The 16,830-nt window shown below is 38.9% G+C and overlaps 1 protein-coding gene across 1 annotated transcript in view; it reads right to left on the bottom strand.

The window, feature by feature from the left end:
- ARL8B (ADP ribosylation factor like GTPase 8B) overlaps positions 1–5,481 on the bottom strand; it is a 48,983-nt gene extending 43,502 nt beyond the window's left edge. The window contains exon 1 of the mRNA XM_051981294.1: positions 5,130–5,481. Within this exon, the coding sequence (XP_051837254.1) occupies positions 5,130–5,252 (123 nt within the window). The 5' untranslated portion in view covers positions 5,253–5,481. The remainder of the gene's footprint in view (positions 1–5,129) is intronic.
- Positions 5,482–16,830: the final 11,349 nt, after the last annotated feature.

Here is a 16,830-nt window from a genome sequence, read left to right as displayed (position 1 = left end):
AATCTCAAATATTTTTCAGAAATGAAGTCTACTTTGTGAAACTGTTTGGAATTCATCAAAAATTATAATTGCTGTTATTGTAAATACCCAAATAAATCAGCATCCATCAAGCAGTATGAAGTCCGGTAAGTAGTGCAGAGAATAAACATTAGGGTTCTGAAAGAAGAATTAGCAAAGTCTAGTCCACTGATAATTTTAAAACCAATTAATCCTTACATAATGTAGTATCACAAAAACTAGAAAGAGTAAGCCATATTTACACAGATTGCCTATCAGTTTAGCAAAGAAATTGGGGGTAAGGTGGGAGATGTTCCACTTCATAGCCCTAGTTTTATTAGTAGTAAGTTTTAGAAGAACCAATTTAACACAGATAAGGGATAGTGTCAATAAATTCAAAAATACTTACTGCTCTGCTACTGGGCTTTCTCCCAGAAAAATAAGCAAATTTTACTCTAAAATTCCAAAATGTACAATGACAACTCTAGGCTAACATTATAACAGCAGACTCTGATCACCTAAATATCCTAAATACCAATTTTATTTCCAATAGAAGCCAGGAATTTTTAACTGAAATTCAATGGATGATCCGTTTGATTTTTGATGGTCCATGTGATTTTGGGCAATAAGGAAGGTACAAACAGGCTATGAAATAATTTCGTTAAGGTAGTAATTTTAAATACAATAAAATCCTTTTTTTTTTTTAATTTAGGTCTTTGGTTTTACTTATAGACTGGAGAATGTCAGTACAAAAGAAAGGCCAGTAGATGAATAAAACTTGAGCTAAGACCCTTGGAGATAAGGGCTGTTTAATTGTTGCCTTTGTCTTCCAAGAGTGGGGCACACAGAAGTCCCAATACCAAAGCAGAGTGTGATATTTCCTAGGTAATGCTGAAAGATGCTTGAAGATAAGTGACATAGTCCTTGTCTTTAAGGACCTTCCACTCTACATGGAAATAGGCATATAAACAAAAAGAACTATAAAATGAAATAAAAGAAAAGTGCATAAAAAGCATTGAGGGGGCAGCGTAGTAGTGGCTGGAGAAGAACCTGAGCTCAGCTGGGGTCAATCCCTTTCTTGTCCAAGTGTATAATCACAAGAGTTGGACTGGGCCAGGCCTTTTTAACCTCTCTTATGTAAAGTTCTCCTCTGCAAGTCTGATGAAGCCTAATGATGCCTTCCCAAATATGTTTTTAAATGCATAAAAAGACAAATACATAGTAATGCAAGGGAAATCAACGTCATTTAAACTGTTATTAAAATATTGAAAATACAAGTTCCTGGATCACAGGTTAAGAACCCCTGCACTAGAGGATTTCTAAGGTCTCTTCCAGCTCTCTACATATTCCCCCAATTGCTATGAGAGGAAGACAAGTTGAGGCTGAGGGTTTCAAAGCCCTCAAGCTCCTCACAGCAGATTCCAGGATACCCAAAAGTAATAACATCCTGAACCTCTCAGAAAAGCCAACTGCATCTTATATAGATGAAGAGTACTCCATCAAAAGATTTCATTATTTATCTCTAAATCTGTACATGTCACTTAATAAAGATTTTCCTTTAACAATTGTTTTTGTTAATCACTTTTTTATGAAAAAATTGAGCAAATATTTAATCTATTATTGTTGCTTTGAGGATATAAAAGTAACACAGTAACTCAATATATTCAGTAAGTTTCTATACATAATATTCTAATAGTAACGACACAGTCTCTTCTGGTCTCTCTAGGCTTCTCACTAACGTTAATCAAAGGATCTGAAATGTCTAGATTTATCATATGACAGAGATTGTAATGAGCAATTTTATCTAAATCTAAGGATTTAGAGGGCAACCAGATGACACAGTAGATACAGCATCAGATCTGGAAGGGCGGTCTGAATTCATATTCAGCCTCAGGCACTAGCTGTGTGATTCTGGGCAGGTGGCTGTCTGCCTCAGTTTCCTCATCTGTAAAATGAGTGGGAGAAGAAATGGCAAATCACTCCAGTATTTTTGCCAAGAAAACCCCAAATGGGATCATGAAGAGTCAGACATGGCTGAAACAACTGAACAACAGTAGTTTAGAAAGCAATTCTCTACTCCAATTAGTTTTTATATTTACCTAACACTTCACAATATGCTTCTCTTTAGCACAAAAGCATAAACAAATGTTATATGAGTTGTCAGAATCAATTGGAAAAGAATGTTTGAAGGCTAATGAAGAAAGAAAACTCTTGACAGTTCAAACTCAGAAAGTCACAGACACAAAATCTCTTTAGATCTCAGCAGGAAACTTTTGCTAAGATTACCTCAACACCAGTACTTATAGAAATTTATAGAATTTCTAGGGTACATAAGGCTTTTCCATCAAACACACATCTCATAAGAGATATGTGAACTCCATAAACTTTCAAATAACAGAAGAATTCTAATTAAATGGAGATTACTCAACATACATCACATAGATCACATCGTAAACAGAACACATGATTTATTGTGCAATATAACTGCTTAAACATAAGATTTTGCATTGTCTTTGAGTTTAGGAGTCTTTCATTTCTTAATACCTTCATTAAGAAATTCAGAGATCAATAAAACTTCTCTGTTTGAAGGAGAATTTCAGTTTCTAAGTTCTGAATCTCCCTCTGATTCTGAGGTTTTTAATCTAAAGTCCATTAAATAATTTTTTTAATAAGTATATTTCAATTTAACTGCTTTCCCTCTACAGTCCTATATATTTTATTGTATGTATTTAAAAACATAATTTTGAGGAAGGAGCCCCTAAACCCATTAGATTACCAAGGGGTCTTGCCTTTAAAATTTGTAATAAAATAAAGATTATGAGTATCTCATCTTTCAAAAAGAAATTACTTTTGTTAAAAAGATTACCAATTATTTTGATTTGACTGAAAGCTATTTCAGAAGCTAATGATTCCAAATGACAATTAGCTTCAACTAAAGCATTTAAGTCTTGGGAGAGGCAAGTATTTAATGCAGGATTGATGAATTAGAATAAACATTCAGTTTTCACTAAAGACATAGTGTCTAAATATCTGCATTCAAGTTTGAAGATTTTTTTTTAAAAATCACAGTAGAAATAAAGAGATATCTAAAGTTTATTTTTAAGTGTTTGAAGGACTACATACTTTTTTAAATAAGAATTTGAAATAAAAATTCTAAAATTAATTCTTGATATTAAATTTCACACTTAACATGAAGTTTAGTAAGGTCTTCTTTCTTTAGAAAAAACATTATAATATATTTAACTTATATTTTAACATATTTAACATGTATTGGTCAATCTGCCATTGGGGAGAGGGGGTGGGGGGAAGGAGGGGAAAATTGGAACAAAAGGTTTTGCAATTGTGAATGCTGAAAAATTACCCATGCATATATCTTGTAAATAAAAAGCAAAAAAAAAAAATTTTTTTTTAAAGAAAAACAGTCCAGATTTATCTCACAATATGGAACATCATTCATATCCAAAGAATACAGAATATCATTAGTACTCAAAAAAATAAAAAGTTTTCAGAAGTGAAAAGGCTTTCTTAAGATTTCCCAAAGTTATCAGCTTCTTTGACACAAAATTATCACTTGAGTACCATGCCTTTCTGCAAACCATTAGGAATCTTTTTGAAAGAACCCTCCCCCCCCAAAAAAAAACCCTCCAATTGTCATGTTACTATCACAATAAAGTTAGAATAATCAAAAGAATCAAAAAAGGATTAATTTATTTTCATCTGGCCTAATGCTGCACTTTTTTGGTTACTTTTAATTTTAAATTTTGTGCAACTATCTACTCAGTAACTTAAATGTTTGCTCATCTTTATTCATTAAAATATATATATACGTACAATAAACAGTGGTGATCATCCCAAATTTTAAAAGTAACTTCTATTACTCTAAAATAGCTTTTAAAAAGTGTGAGCGTTACTCCTGGAAATAGTAATTCCCTCAAAGGAGTTCCTATGTTGGGGTTTTAAAGCATTTCCTTAGGCTTCAATTTCATAGGCTATATATTTGAATTTACCAAGTGTTAATGCTTGCAGTAACATGGCAATGGATTCGAATGATTAAGAGTCACAGGTTACTTGGCTTTTCCAACATGAGAGAGGAACTACTGATTCATTCCTGGCCAAACCAGTTGAGCAGCTTGCCTTCTGTCAAATGGAGACATTTCTAAAGCCAGCTGAAAGGTGCCAGGTCTACTACCGATCTCCCCGCAACCTCAAGGCCAGGACCCTAACTTCCCAGCCCTACAAGAATAACAGCTGACACATTTCTAAGTCTTTCTCCTTTCAGCACCGCTCTACCTTTCCCTCCCAAACCATAAACTTTACAGCAGACATAGAATCAACACTAAACAGTTACCCCAAGGACTACTCTGAGGAGCCCCCCGAAACCAGCGGAGTGATAGTCAGCCCCGTCCCCCCACACACACCCCTTCTCCTTCAGGTCAGCACCTACACCCTTATTCCTCCAACAAACTGGCAACAGTTACATTTCTGTAGATAAGAATTTCGCAGAATTCGTGTTATCTCCCTCGTTTTGACAAATAATTTCCACGAGATTCGAGACCTTTAAACTCACGGGGTTCCCCCAATACTCTCAAATTGACTCAATATTTTTCCTGGCTTTTCCTCCACTTTCGGCTGGGACTCCTGTCCTCTCCGGCTCCCTTCAAGGTCCGGATAAAAGCCCTTCCCGACTCTCTCGGCTAGCTACCCAACTGACCACACTGTCCACCCAAGTTGGCAAGAGCCCCCGCCCTGTCCCCCGTCGGATAGTGGGCAGTCTTCTGCTTTTCTTTGTAGCTCTTGCCCATCCCAGTGGCCGGATGGCTCGTAGTAGGTGCTTAATAAATGCCGAGCCGGACCGCCGGCATCTCTCCCCGCCACTCCCACAGGCCCGAGGAGGACAACAGCCCCCAGAGTTAAGTGAGAGAAGACAAGGATTAAAGGGATGCGGGGGTCGGCCCGGGGACACAGAGGAATGGGAGAGTCTCCCCCTCCCCCAGGTAACCATCCCCACGGAGAAAGCGTCTACTACGCGCCGGGCGTGGGAGCCGGAGTTTCTACCGGCCTGGCCAAGCGGGGAGGGGGAGTAGGGGCCCGCCCTGTATCCGTCTCTCCGGGGGGCCTGGCGGGACACTCACCGCGATGACATTGACGAAGGTGGTCTTGCCCGAGTACTGCAACCCCACCAACGTCAGCTCCATCTCTTCCTTCCAGAAGAGCGAGCGGAACCAGTCCAGGAGCCGGGAGATGAGCGCCAACATGATGGCGAGGGCGGGCGGCTTCCACGCGAGCGACACGGATCCCACACGCCAACGGCTCGGCCGGCCCCGGGAAGCGACGCGGACGGGGACGGAGACAGGGACACAGACAGGGAAACACGCAGAGGCGGCGGCGGCGGCAGCGGCCGGAGCCAGGAAGCCGAGAGAGCGGTCATATGACTCGGCCTCCCCTCCACGCCCCGCCGGCCTGCACGCACGGCAAGAGCGGCACGCCTGCGCCGGCGAGCCTCCCTTGGAGCCTACAGCGGCCCCTACCGGACGGCCTGACACGGGAGGCCCGAAAGTCCTGCGCGCCCCGCTCCGCCCCGCCCCTCGGAGAGTGTCAGAGCGCGAGCTCCTGTCAATCATCCCATGCTAACTCCCGCAGGGGAGCTGAAGCTCCCTTGGTTCCTACGCTCCTTCCTTTTTTGAAGGCGGAAGAGTAAGAGGCGGAGGAGGAGAAGTAGGAGGACTTCCAAAAAGCCAAACTGCCCAGCATTCTTATGTTAGAGCCATAATGCGTAGCTTTTTTTTTATGTTTTTTTAGAGCTATGGCCAATTTAGTAACTTTAGGGACTTCGTTCCAAATTGCATCCAGAATAGCCGCACCCATAGACTCTATCCTGGGCCGCCTCCAGTCTGGCCACAGGACCCTGATGGCTCCGGAAGGGAAAGTGACCCCGGAGACTTTGCACAGCCCTCCCTCCCTTAAACCCGCTGTCACTTGCATGTGGTGCCATCATCTCCTTGGAGGATGAAGGGCTACTCACAACAGTCAGCGGACACTTCCGGGTACCTATGAATGTTTGTTACAAGGTTTTCTTTTTCTCTTTTTTCAGGAGACAGGGCGGGAGGAAAGTTTGAGAGGAAGGAGAAGGTAAAGCACGGGAAAGAAAAAAAAAAAAACTAAAAGGTCCCCCTGAGTAATTTCTTGTTAATAGAAAATATTTTGGAGAAATGGAATAAAAGAGGCCATCAAAGAAATGGAAAAAAAAAAATACAGTTCTCTTTTCCACAGCTATTTCTTAGTATTGAAAAAGCTGATATTTATATAGTGCTTTAAGGTTCCCAAAGTTATGCTATTATATTATTAGTCATCTGCAGAGTTATTTGCTAATGATTTGCCCAAAATCACTCACAAAGCTAGTAAGGCAGGATTTAAATCAAATCCTTTTGAATTCTACCGGCTCGTGCCACCTACCTGCCATTAAAAAGTACTGGACTGTAAGAAACCAGAGCCCCTGACTTCAAATACTAACGTTACCTACCCTACCCTGTCCCCCAGCTAGATCTGTTTGGGAGAATCCCTTAAATTCACTAAACCTTCCTTTCCTTACTTATAAAAATGAACTACTCTCTAACATGTTTCCATACAAAAAAGTTATAGATTGGCATTAGGGGAAGGAGTTTCCACACCGGGAGTATGGAAGTGAGGAAATCACAGGCCCAGATTCCACACTTCAACCTTTCTTCTCCCTCAAAAAAACAAACAAATAAACCCCCTCAATCCCAACCCCTGCAAAATAACTTACATTATCTACTTCATGGTGTTTTACAACCTTTCTGGAAACATGTGATGTATTCTAAATAGTTTGCCTTTCCTTGAGAAAAAATACAAGGCACAAGGTAGCAAAGCTTTGTATTTGTTTCCTAGAGGAAAAGAGCAAGGTAGAATGAAGCAATGAAAATTCCCCATATAATGTTATTATTGCTGCGATCTGCCAGTGGTACAGTGGAAAAAGCTCTAGTTTTAGAGTCATGGCTCCTATGTTCAGATTTTAATTCCAGGGACGGTTAAGTGATAGAGTGATTAGAGCACCAGCTTGGAGTCAGGAAGCTCTGAGTTCAAATCTAGCTTCAGATACTTAATAGTTGTGTTACTCTGGGCAAAGCAGTTAATTCCACTTGCTTTCCTCCCCCCCTTCCCCTCCTCAAAAAAAAAAAAAAAAAAAAAAAGTTTTTTAATTTCCCTGCTTACTTTCAATGGCACATTAAGAATGTTACCCAACCTCTATACATTTGTAAAATGAAGGGATTAAACTAAACAATTTGCATAGTCCCTTTTCTAAATCTATGGTATGATTTAGTCAACATAGATCATCATTACATGAATATAAGCAGATGCTGCCCTCGAGGAGTTATATTCTACTAAAGGAAATTAATCCTTAATTAACGTTAGTGACCTGGTGTACATTTTTCTTTAAAAGAAATAACTAATTATGAATTCATCAAAAATTCAACAAATTATGCATTGGTGAATTTATTAACCAAATGTAGGTGTTAATGCTGGAATAAATATTAGATTCTGATGGGATTTGTATAGATATCAAATATTGGGATTTGGTCATGTGAAGAATTTCACAATGGCCATTCTCTTTGACAAAAGATGGGTTTATTTAGGAGAAGAGGTTACAGACAAAATGAAGTGATATGATTGACACTGGGTAAATATGAAAGAGTTGGGAAAGCATATAGTTAGCAAGGAAAGGATTTTTAACAATTAACAATGGAAAAGACAAGTTTCCTAGTGGAATTCACAACTAATCAGGAGAAAGGAAATACACCATGAATTGGGAATATACCATTGACTTGCAGGCTAGATCCTAAAAGGGGTTTAGCATTCTAAAAGAGTTAGTTATAAGAAGAAGAAAGACACCATGAGACATGAAAGGAGAATAAGAATAGAGATACTATATGACATGGGAGATGTAAGAGGGGAAAGACACCATGAGGCAGAAGGCTATGGGGGACTGTGAGGGATGTAGAAGACCCTTACCCAAAATGACTACTTAGAGATCACTCAGTAGAAGGCAGAAAAGTTGTTTATTGAAAACCTCTGGAGGATGAGCCATCCCATAGCAAGATAAGAAAGAGAAAGCTCGTGGTAGGAGGGCTAAAGAAGTAGTAAAGATACATAGCTTTTATACAAGAAATTACATCACAAGTAAGAGAGCATTGAGAAGGGGAGGGGGAGGCATCTAATTGGTTGTTGCTATTCGGGGAGATTGGAATGGAAGGTTTCTGTTTCCCTAAAATCTCCTGATTTCTAGGAAACAGAAAGTCAGGCCTTCAGGCTTAATCAAGCAGACAGTGGTCCAGCTAATAGACTAAATATTGATAAATGTCAAATACCAATAAATGTCATCAGTTCAGGTTAAGTAAATATATTTCTAGCTGGCCAAGGCTCAAGTATATATGAGCCTGCACATATTTATACAGGTCATAGGGGAGACACAGAAATAATAAAATACAGAAAAAGAATTCATACATTCCTGTAAGTTCTTCACCTTATCTATTCCCCACAGGGACTAACTCAAAAGGGGTTCAGCAAAGATGGCATGGGCCATGAACAGATTTATAAAAGAAACTTAATTTCAGGAGTTTGACATAACTTGGATTTCTGGCTGGAAACAGCAAGGTGGGGCTACCCACAGCCACCACAGAGGATGGAACTATAAGATTGACTGAACTCCATCAGTACCCTTCTTGCTTGCCTCAGGGAATAATTTTATCAGTACTTTAGACTTTTATCAACTCCCCTTAGTTACTCTGAACCTCATCTGATTCTACCTAATCAAATGCCATCATTTTATAGATAAAAAGCTGAAGTCCAGAATGATAAAGGAATGTGACCAAAGTCACACAGGCAATGAGTACTAGAACTGGAATTTGAAATTAAGTTCTCAAATTCCAAGTCCAGGACTCTTTCCACTACCATTTGCTGCAAATTTAACAAATATTGATTATAGTATCATTGAATTTTAGAGCTAGAAGCAGGCGTATGCCAGTAAATGTTTAACAATTAGTTCTCCAGGGAATAAAATGAATCCAGGATACACTTTTAAGTTGAATCTACTATATCAACATTTTCTCCATCACTCTCTTAAGTCGGGACAATCAACAAAATGATAATTCAAGCACTGATTTTTGGTATTTGTTATTTTGAGGGTATAAATGTTCACACTAAATATTTAACAATGGGCTCTTGAGGACAGTTTTAGCATACTCCTCTTTATAAGGGATCTTGATACCGTCATACCTTGTAGACTTGATCCCCCAGTCCACACAGCCCATACTGATAAAGGAAGCTCTACTAAAACGTACATGACAGGCCTCTGCCTGAATCCTCCAGTAAGAGGAGCCCCACAAATTCCCAAGGTGACCCATGCCACTTTGGACCTGCTTTAATTGTTAGGAAGTTTTTCTTGTCATCAGATCCTTTGCTGCAGCCAGTCTTGCTTATCCAGCGTTGCACTTGGTTCTTTCCTGTGGGACCAAGCAGAATAAATGCAATCTTTCAACAATAGTTCAACTATCCAACATCCACCTTTAAATCTGGTCCTTATCGGCCTTCTTAAAAGAAATAAAAAAGGGAAGGGGAAAATTGCATAATAATATACATTATGTTTAATACACATTAAACATAGCATATATGTTTTATATATATAACAAAATGTATATTAATTATGTATGTGAGTATTACATGTTAATATATATTAACAAATCATAAATAAAAGTGCCTTGATAAAAATCCTATTCAGATTTCTCATTGAGATTGTGAGGTGCTCTAGGTTCTTATAGATTATGCTAGAAGTGCCCAAGTTCTGAGCTCTAGCCTACCAGAAAGACTATTAACACCTACCTAACCAGATTGTGAGACTATGGCCCTATCTGGCACAGTGGAGAAAAATGGTGAATTTGAGGCCAAAGGATTGAGTATAATCTAGAGTCTGCTATTTATTATTACATACTGGGGGAGGGGAGTAAATTCATGCACAGAACTCCCTGGAGAATGTCTAAGAAATGGCTAAGGCACTTTCTCCAGAAAGTCATGGTGTTGATATTTATGTAAAGGATGTCCCTTGTGATGGACGTGTAGACATCCTATAACTGCTTGTGGTCACCTAATCCATGGTAGAGAGGAAGCTCTTTGATTGGCTACAAAGACATTTTAAAAAGGCCTATTAGCTTCAGTTATTGCTTCTTAGTCCACTTTTGTTTTGGGGGAATCCCAGTGACACCCAATGAGATGTCTATCAGGGCTATCAGGATAAAGATGTTTAGCATAGGTCTATAATAAATATTGATTGATTGGAAGGCTCAAAGGCTTTCCCCACTCTGAGGCCATGTGGCCCCAGAAATGGGCTTCAGAACTTTGGTTTTTCTATTCTAGGTGAAGGGAGTATAACTTCTGCTGTCTTGGGAGCTGTGATAAGAATGGAAAATGTCTCAACTTCCTGAAAATCCAGGATTCCCATTGTCCCACTAGAGCAGGGAACAGTCTTTAGGAATGACCTCAGGCCAACCCATAGCTAAGACAAAGATTCATCAGGCAGAGATCAGGCATGAATTTGATGGAACCAATGTTCTATAGAAACTGAGCTAAGGTAAGCCTACTCCCCAGAGACCAGTATGGTATCCGGGAGAATATCTGGGAGAATATGCTCCCAAAATCTTGGAAGAAGAATGCTTGTACATTAGTTCTTTGTAGTAAAGGAGATATAAAAATCAATCACTGTGATACATTTAAATTTAACTTCAGCGCTAGGCACCAGATCCTAATAATGCCAGGATCTAACTTAGAAGGGCTTGAGTAGAGAGAGAAGAATCCTTGACTCCTCAAACTAACCCAGAACCCTGAAGGGTGGGATGTAGCAAACCTGACTTTGAGAGAGAAGTACCTGTAATTTATTAGCCAATAATTAGCCAATTAGACCTTAAAGAAGTCACCATAAGTGCAACTATCAGGAGGAAAGTTCTATTAAGTAAGGATCAACCTAGGTGAAAACAAAGAGGTTCAGGAGATTAATTATTTTAGTCATGGAGATCCAGACTTCCAGACTACTTAGAATGTTCAAATGAATCCATTATGAATGTCTTCTTCAAAAACAGATTCAGGAAATCATGGGCCTGGTGGGATGCTAATGACATCATGAAAAATGAAATTGAAATTAACTATGTCTAAACAGAAAATGAAAGATTAAAGACAACTATCATTTCAGAATCATCCATCTGTGCAATAAGATCTTTCATTGTTTTGTTAAAATATTAAAGTATATGCAAAATTGGAAGAAAGAATCAAGAAAAAAATTTGCAATTATGAGAGTTCTGATTTGATCTGTTTAAATAAGCTCTATTTGCAAAGGAAAAAAGTTGGAAATCAACTATGTGTCCAACAACTGGGGAATGGTAGAACAAATTGTGATTTCTGAATATAATAAAATGTTGATTACAGAAGAAAAAATGAATTTGAAAAAATTGCAAGAAATGGAAATTTTTGTATGAATCGATTTGGAGGGAAAACAGTAGATTCAAAAGGAAATTATCTAAACTGACTGCATTATGTCAACAAAGACAACGTTAAATAAGGATAAAAATCAGAATAAATAATACAGTACTGTTATGGACCAGAACTTGAAACAAGGTGCTAAGTCAGTGGGATTGATAGAGACAATGGTTATATAGCATAGTGCTTAACAGACTCTAGTTCAGTACATGTACTTAGTACTTACTATAGTTCCACAAGATTCACACCAATGATGAGAGAGGATAAAAGCGCAAACAAGCTCAGCCAGGATGAGAACTAGGGAAGACCAGAGAAGTGGTGGTAGTCCTCCTGCTTCCCCACAAAAACCAAGACATATTGGGAGGACCTCAAGAAGCTGGCAGAAGCAAAGAAGACAGGACTGGTGGTGGGAACCAAGGAGAGAGATAGGCCTCTAAGAAAGCTAACCGAGCCCCAAGAAAGGAGACAAGACTTGAAAAGAGACAATAAAGTGTCTGCACTTGTGATTACTGAACAGAAACTAAGGCTGCCTCCACAAGCCCCCCAAGAAACCTGCTCCCAGAGAACATTACACTTTAGAAAAGAATATTACACAGTACAAACAGGTTTCTTTTTAACAAACAGTAAATGACAAAAGAGAGGAACTCTGTAGGTGGATTAGGGCCAGCATTAGAGTCAATATGTCCCAACTTCAGGTCCTCCTTGGACACACATTAACTGATGTTGGTGGGAACCAGGTGGACTCACAAATGAATTGATGGAAAAAACAGTGTCTTACACAGATGAAACAACAGGATCAAACGAAACAAACAAAAACAACAGAAGTGTACTGTTTGTGTGCTTACTAATCACAAGAGGACCATGGGTGTTCAGGAAGACGAGTACCTCTGGCATGATGGCTGTCTTCTCCTTTTCAGGAACACCTCCTACTTCTGATGTCCCAACTCTCCCAATTTTCTTTTCCCAGCTCTTTCTAAGCTCTTTCTAAGCTTTCACAAGTTCTTCACATTCTGCCTACTAAGAGCTCCCTTCAATTGCCAGGAGTTAACCAATGTTCCATACAAGTCCAATTTTTTGTCTTTCACACTTTTGCAAACTCTTGTAGCTCAGCTCATTCATTATCTTGCAGAGTTCTACCTAAATCCAGCAGATAGGTAGGGATTTGTTAAACATAGGCTGAATGGAGAAACTACATGGTGCAGGGGATGAATCTAGACTGGGAGTCAGCACAAGTTGGGGTCAAATTCCAATATGGACACATTGGCCATGTGATTCTAGGAAAGTTATTTAAACTCCCTGCCATCTGTAAATTATGACTTGATAGATCCTAAGGTTCTTTCTGGCTCTAAGTCTATTATCTTATAAATTAAATTAATTTACCACTCTCCAGTATATGGCATTTTTCACTTTCCCCATGGGAACAGCTCTCTAGCAGTTGGTCTGTATGGAATAATTACTTTGGAATGTGTCTATGGTTCTCAAACACCCCCAGAGTGTTTGCATTCCATTGCTTTTGTCACTCAGGGCCCGAAGCACTTGCTCTCTAACTCTGAGGGTCTCTAAGGAGTCTGGGAATGTTCTTCTTGAGCTGCTCAAATGAGTGACTATATTCAAAATGACAATAAATCAGTTCCTTCTGCCTCTCTGTCCCCTAGTACTTGGAAAGTGTAGTGAATCCTCCCCTTGTAATAAGTAGCCTATCTCCATTAGATCTCAGGGTTCAAGGGAACAATTTCTCTCCATTTCTTCCTCTATCCCTAAATATCCTTTGGGACAGCTGGACTAAATTATTGAAATTACTACAAAGCTGCTTCTCTAAAAGATAAGGGAGGGGCAGAGACACTTGTTTCCAAGAAGAACTATATTTGGGAGAGAAAAAATGTTGTATTCCCTGATATAAAAACAACATGAAAGCATGCAATCAGGCAGAAGTACAACCAGAAAAAAATAAGTCAGTTAAAATGTGTACAGATATATATACATATATATTTATATAATACACATATATTTACCTAATGTACATACCAAATATACATTTATATTTGAATCAATTCGCAAATAAGCATGCATTTATTAAATAAGTATATAAATGGTGGCATTGTACTAGGTGCTAAGGGTGCCAAAATTGTGCCTTCAAAGATCTTCCATCCTATCAGGGGAAACAATACAAACATATTCAAGATGCACACAACATAAATATGAGGAAATTTCTCAGAGGAGGGAAAGAGCTAGAGAGATAAAGAAGGCCTCATGCAGAAGATGGCATTTGAGCTGAGACTTGACATAAATAAGAGATTTTAAGAGACAGGGGGAAAAAAGTAGTATATTGTGAGGTGGGGAGTTGGGGAGGGAGCAGACAAAAGTTCAAACATATAAGCAAATGTAGATGCATTAAATGTAAGTGTCTATTTTACAGATGCTAGAAATGAACAATGAACCATATCCAGAATTTAGTTGCAAGATGAAATTTGACTAGATTGTATTTGAGAAATTGAAAAGAGCAATCCATTGTTTGCAAATTACTTACTATCATAAAAGTCCCCGTGTTTAACACCAATATTTTCTTGATGATGTCATGTGGCTGCAAATAGTGGACTGCTACAGTCTCACAAGAATCAAGATTACCAGCAAATCAATGGTCAATGGAATAATTTATAGAAGATATAAGTAGACTCTATAGCTTACTCATGTCCAAGAAGATCAACAAAAGTTCTGTTATTCATGAATCAAGAATGAGAGCTTACAAATAGCCAGCCAGAGTAGTACTCCAGAACAACACTGACATCTTAAAAGAAACAGAGGGTTGTGGGTATATACTCTATAGTAGATTTTTTTTAATAACCTTTAGCAAAGCTTTGACTGATCACAAAGGCCCTGGAAGTTGTAATTCTTCCCAGCTTGGAAAGAGAGGACTTTAACACAAGATGAGGATTGGAGGGGATGGGAAGAGAGGAAAGAGAAGGAAAGGGAAGAAATTAAAATAAGAGAAGAGGAGGAAAAGGTTGGGGAGGAGAGGAGAGGAGAGGAAAAATGAAAAGCAGTGGCAAGTCCCACAATAGCAGCACAACTGTGGCAGCCAGTGGCCGCAACATTTGCAGTTCCCTTTTTCAAGACCAGAAGAATCTAAATGTGTGCTTTTTTTAAAAAAAAAATCACAAATTGAATTGCTGAAAGAAAAACAGATGGAAGGAATGAGGAATTGATATTTCTTACTCTTTCCTGTCTTACTGCTTAATTGCCTTATATTATTCTACCAGAGAATGCATTTGATGGATTTAATATATTTTTTAGAAACAATTGTGTTTGATCCTGCACTCTGTTGCTTGATCTCCCTTTCTTGGAAACTTGAAGGTTCAGTGGGAGCCACTTATGGTTAGAGGACTTTTGTTCTCCAAATGTGGGCAAAAGAGTGAGTTGCATCATGACATGAGCCGCATCCAAGAGCAGAATCACTATGAATGAAGGTTATTTCTTTTGTTTGTGACTTGTTAAGTGACTTGTGTGTTAAGTGTTACTGTTAAGTGTCTGAGACTGGATTTTAACTCAGGTCCTCCTGATTTCCAGGCCAGTGCTTTATCTACTGTGCTATCTCGCTGCTCCCAAAGGCTATTTATTATGATAAATCTGCCTCATAGTACAATTGCAGAAAAATAAAAAGGCAAAAAAAAATATATCATTGAAAGAAATGTCCCCATAGTTGGTCAAACATTCATTAATGTATCTAAATTCATTAATTTGTCTAAGTTAATGTATCAAGATCAAAACCCCATCTGTCTTAGGAATAGGAGAGAGAGAAGATGGAGGCAAGCTGGGAAGCAGAGGCACCTATACTCCCTACAAACACCACAATAATGTCTTTTTAATGCTCCAGAACAATGATTAAAACAAGCAAACAAAATCTGCTATCGATTCTTCCTTCTTATCCAAAGCTGCACAAAAAGTCTCTCAGAATGCTGTGGAAGTGCAGAGCAAAGACAAAGCAGGGGAGTGGGAGGGCACAGTGCAAAGGAACCTGGTCCCACAGGCAGGGTGGGGGTCCCAAAGCCCCACAGATTCTGAGCACATAAGGAATCCCAGAGCCTTCCAAAGCAGCAGAAGATGGATCAGAACTACATCCAGGAAGCCAAACTAACAAGCATCCAGGAACAAGAGGGAGATAACAAAAGAAATACAGTCCTTTGTGTTATCTCTGCTGATATCGCTAATGTTTTCTTAAATTGCTATCAAGGGCCTTATTGGGCTCTGAGCCAAACCAGAGGCCAGGCACTGGATAAGTGCTTTGTGATTATGACAGCCATAAAATGGGGCTACAGGGCACAGACGCCATGTATCCAAATAGCACTGGGTCCCCTTTCTAAACTCTGAAGAAAAAGCGGAGAATTAAATCTTGCTTTTCTTAAGAAAAACCATAGGATGTTAAAGTCTGAAGAGAATTTAGAGGTGCTCTTGAAATGTGATAGATGCTTTATAAATGCTTGATTACATAATTCTTGTCCAATCCCAAGATTTTGCAGATGAGAAAATTGAGGCTGAGAGACATTTCAAGCCTGAGAATCTAAGATAACAAATTATATAGAACATTCCTGTATATCATAATCTCCACGCTGCCCAGCTCAAATGGGTACTTAATTAATGCTATTTTGATTGATTAGTGGGTTCATTGATTGAAACCAAGAAATCTTGGCTCTCAGGCCTCTGTTATCTAAACTCCTAGTTGATTTGCCCTATCCAAGGTGATAATGGTTTTGGCTAAAGACCAAAGCAAGTTTGATGTACCCCACATGGTCTTATAGACATGCTGTCATCCTAAAGGCATCTTAAAGGGACAGCACACATACCTTTTTTGCCGGTGGGACCCTGCAACTTGCCAAATGCTAAGGCACAAAATGTTTTATTATTCAGGGTCAGCACTTTCTGAATTGGTATCAATTTTAGCTAATCTTTTTGCCACCTAGACTCATGGTCCTTTGCCAAGAGTTGTTCTACTTTTAAAAGAAAGGATGATATTTCAGAAATATTAGGGAACAGCATGAAACTTTTCCAGTGGCAGATATTGAAATGGGGCAAAGAGTGTTAAATGAATGAAAGACTAATAGAGTTAGAGGTTTATTTCTTTTATTTTCCATCCCTCCTTCTCTATGGCCTACAAACTTGTCCACGTCTCCCCATTCTTAAAAAAAAAAAAAAAAAAAGACTCCTTGCTTGATCTTTCCATCGTCATGATTGTCCTAACTCTCTTACATCCTTTGTAGCTAAACTCCATAAAAAGGTCAACCACAATGGGAGCCTTCCACT

The sequence above is a fragment of the Antechinus flavipes genome, chromosome 1, assembly GCF_016432865.1.
Source record: "Antechinus flavipes isolate AdamAnt ecotype Samford, QLD, Australia chromosome 1, AdamAnt_v2, whole genome shotgun sequence".
NCBI classification, from domain to species: Eukaryota; Metazoa; Chordata; class Mammalia; order Dasyuromorphia; family Dasyuridae; genus Antechinus; species Antechinus flavipes.
The sequence above is the reverse complement of the archived record's forward strand: the minus strand, read 5'-3'. Positions and strand labels throughout refer to the sequence as shown.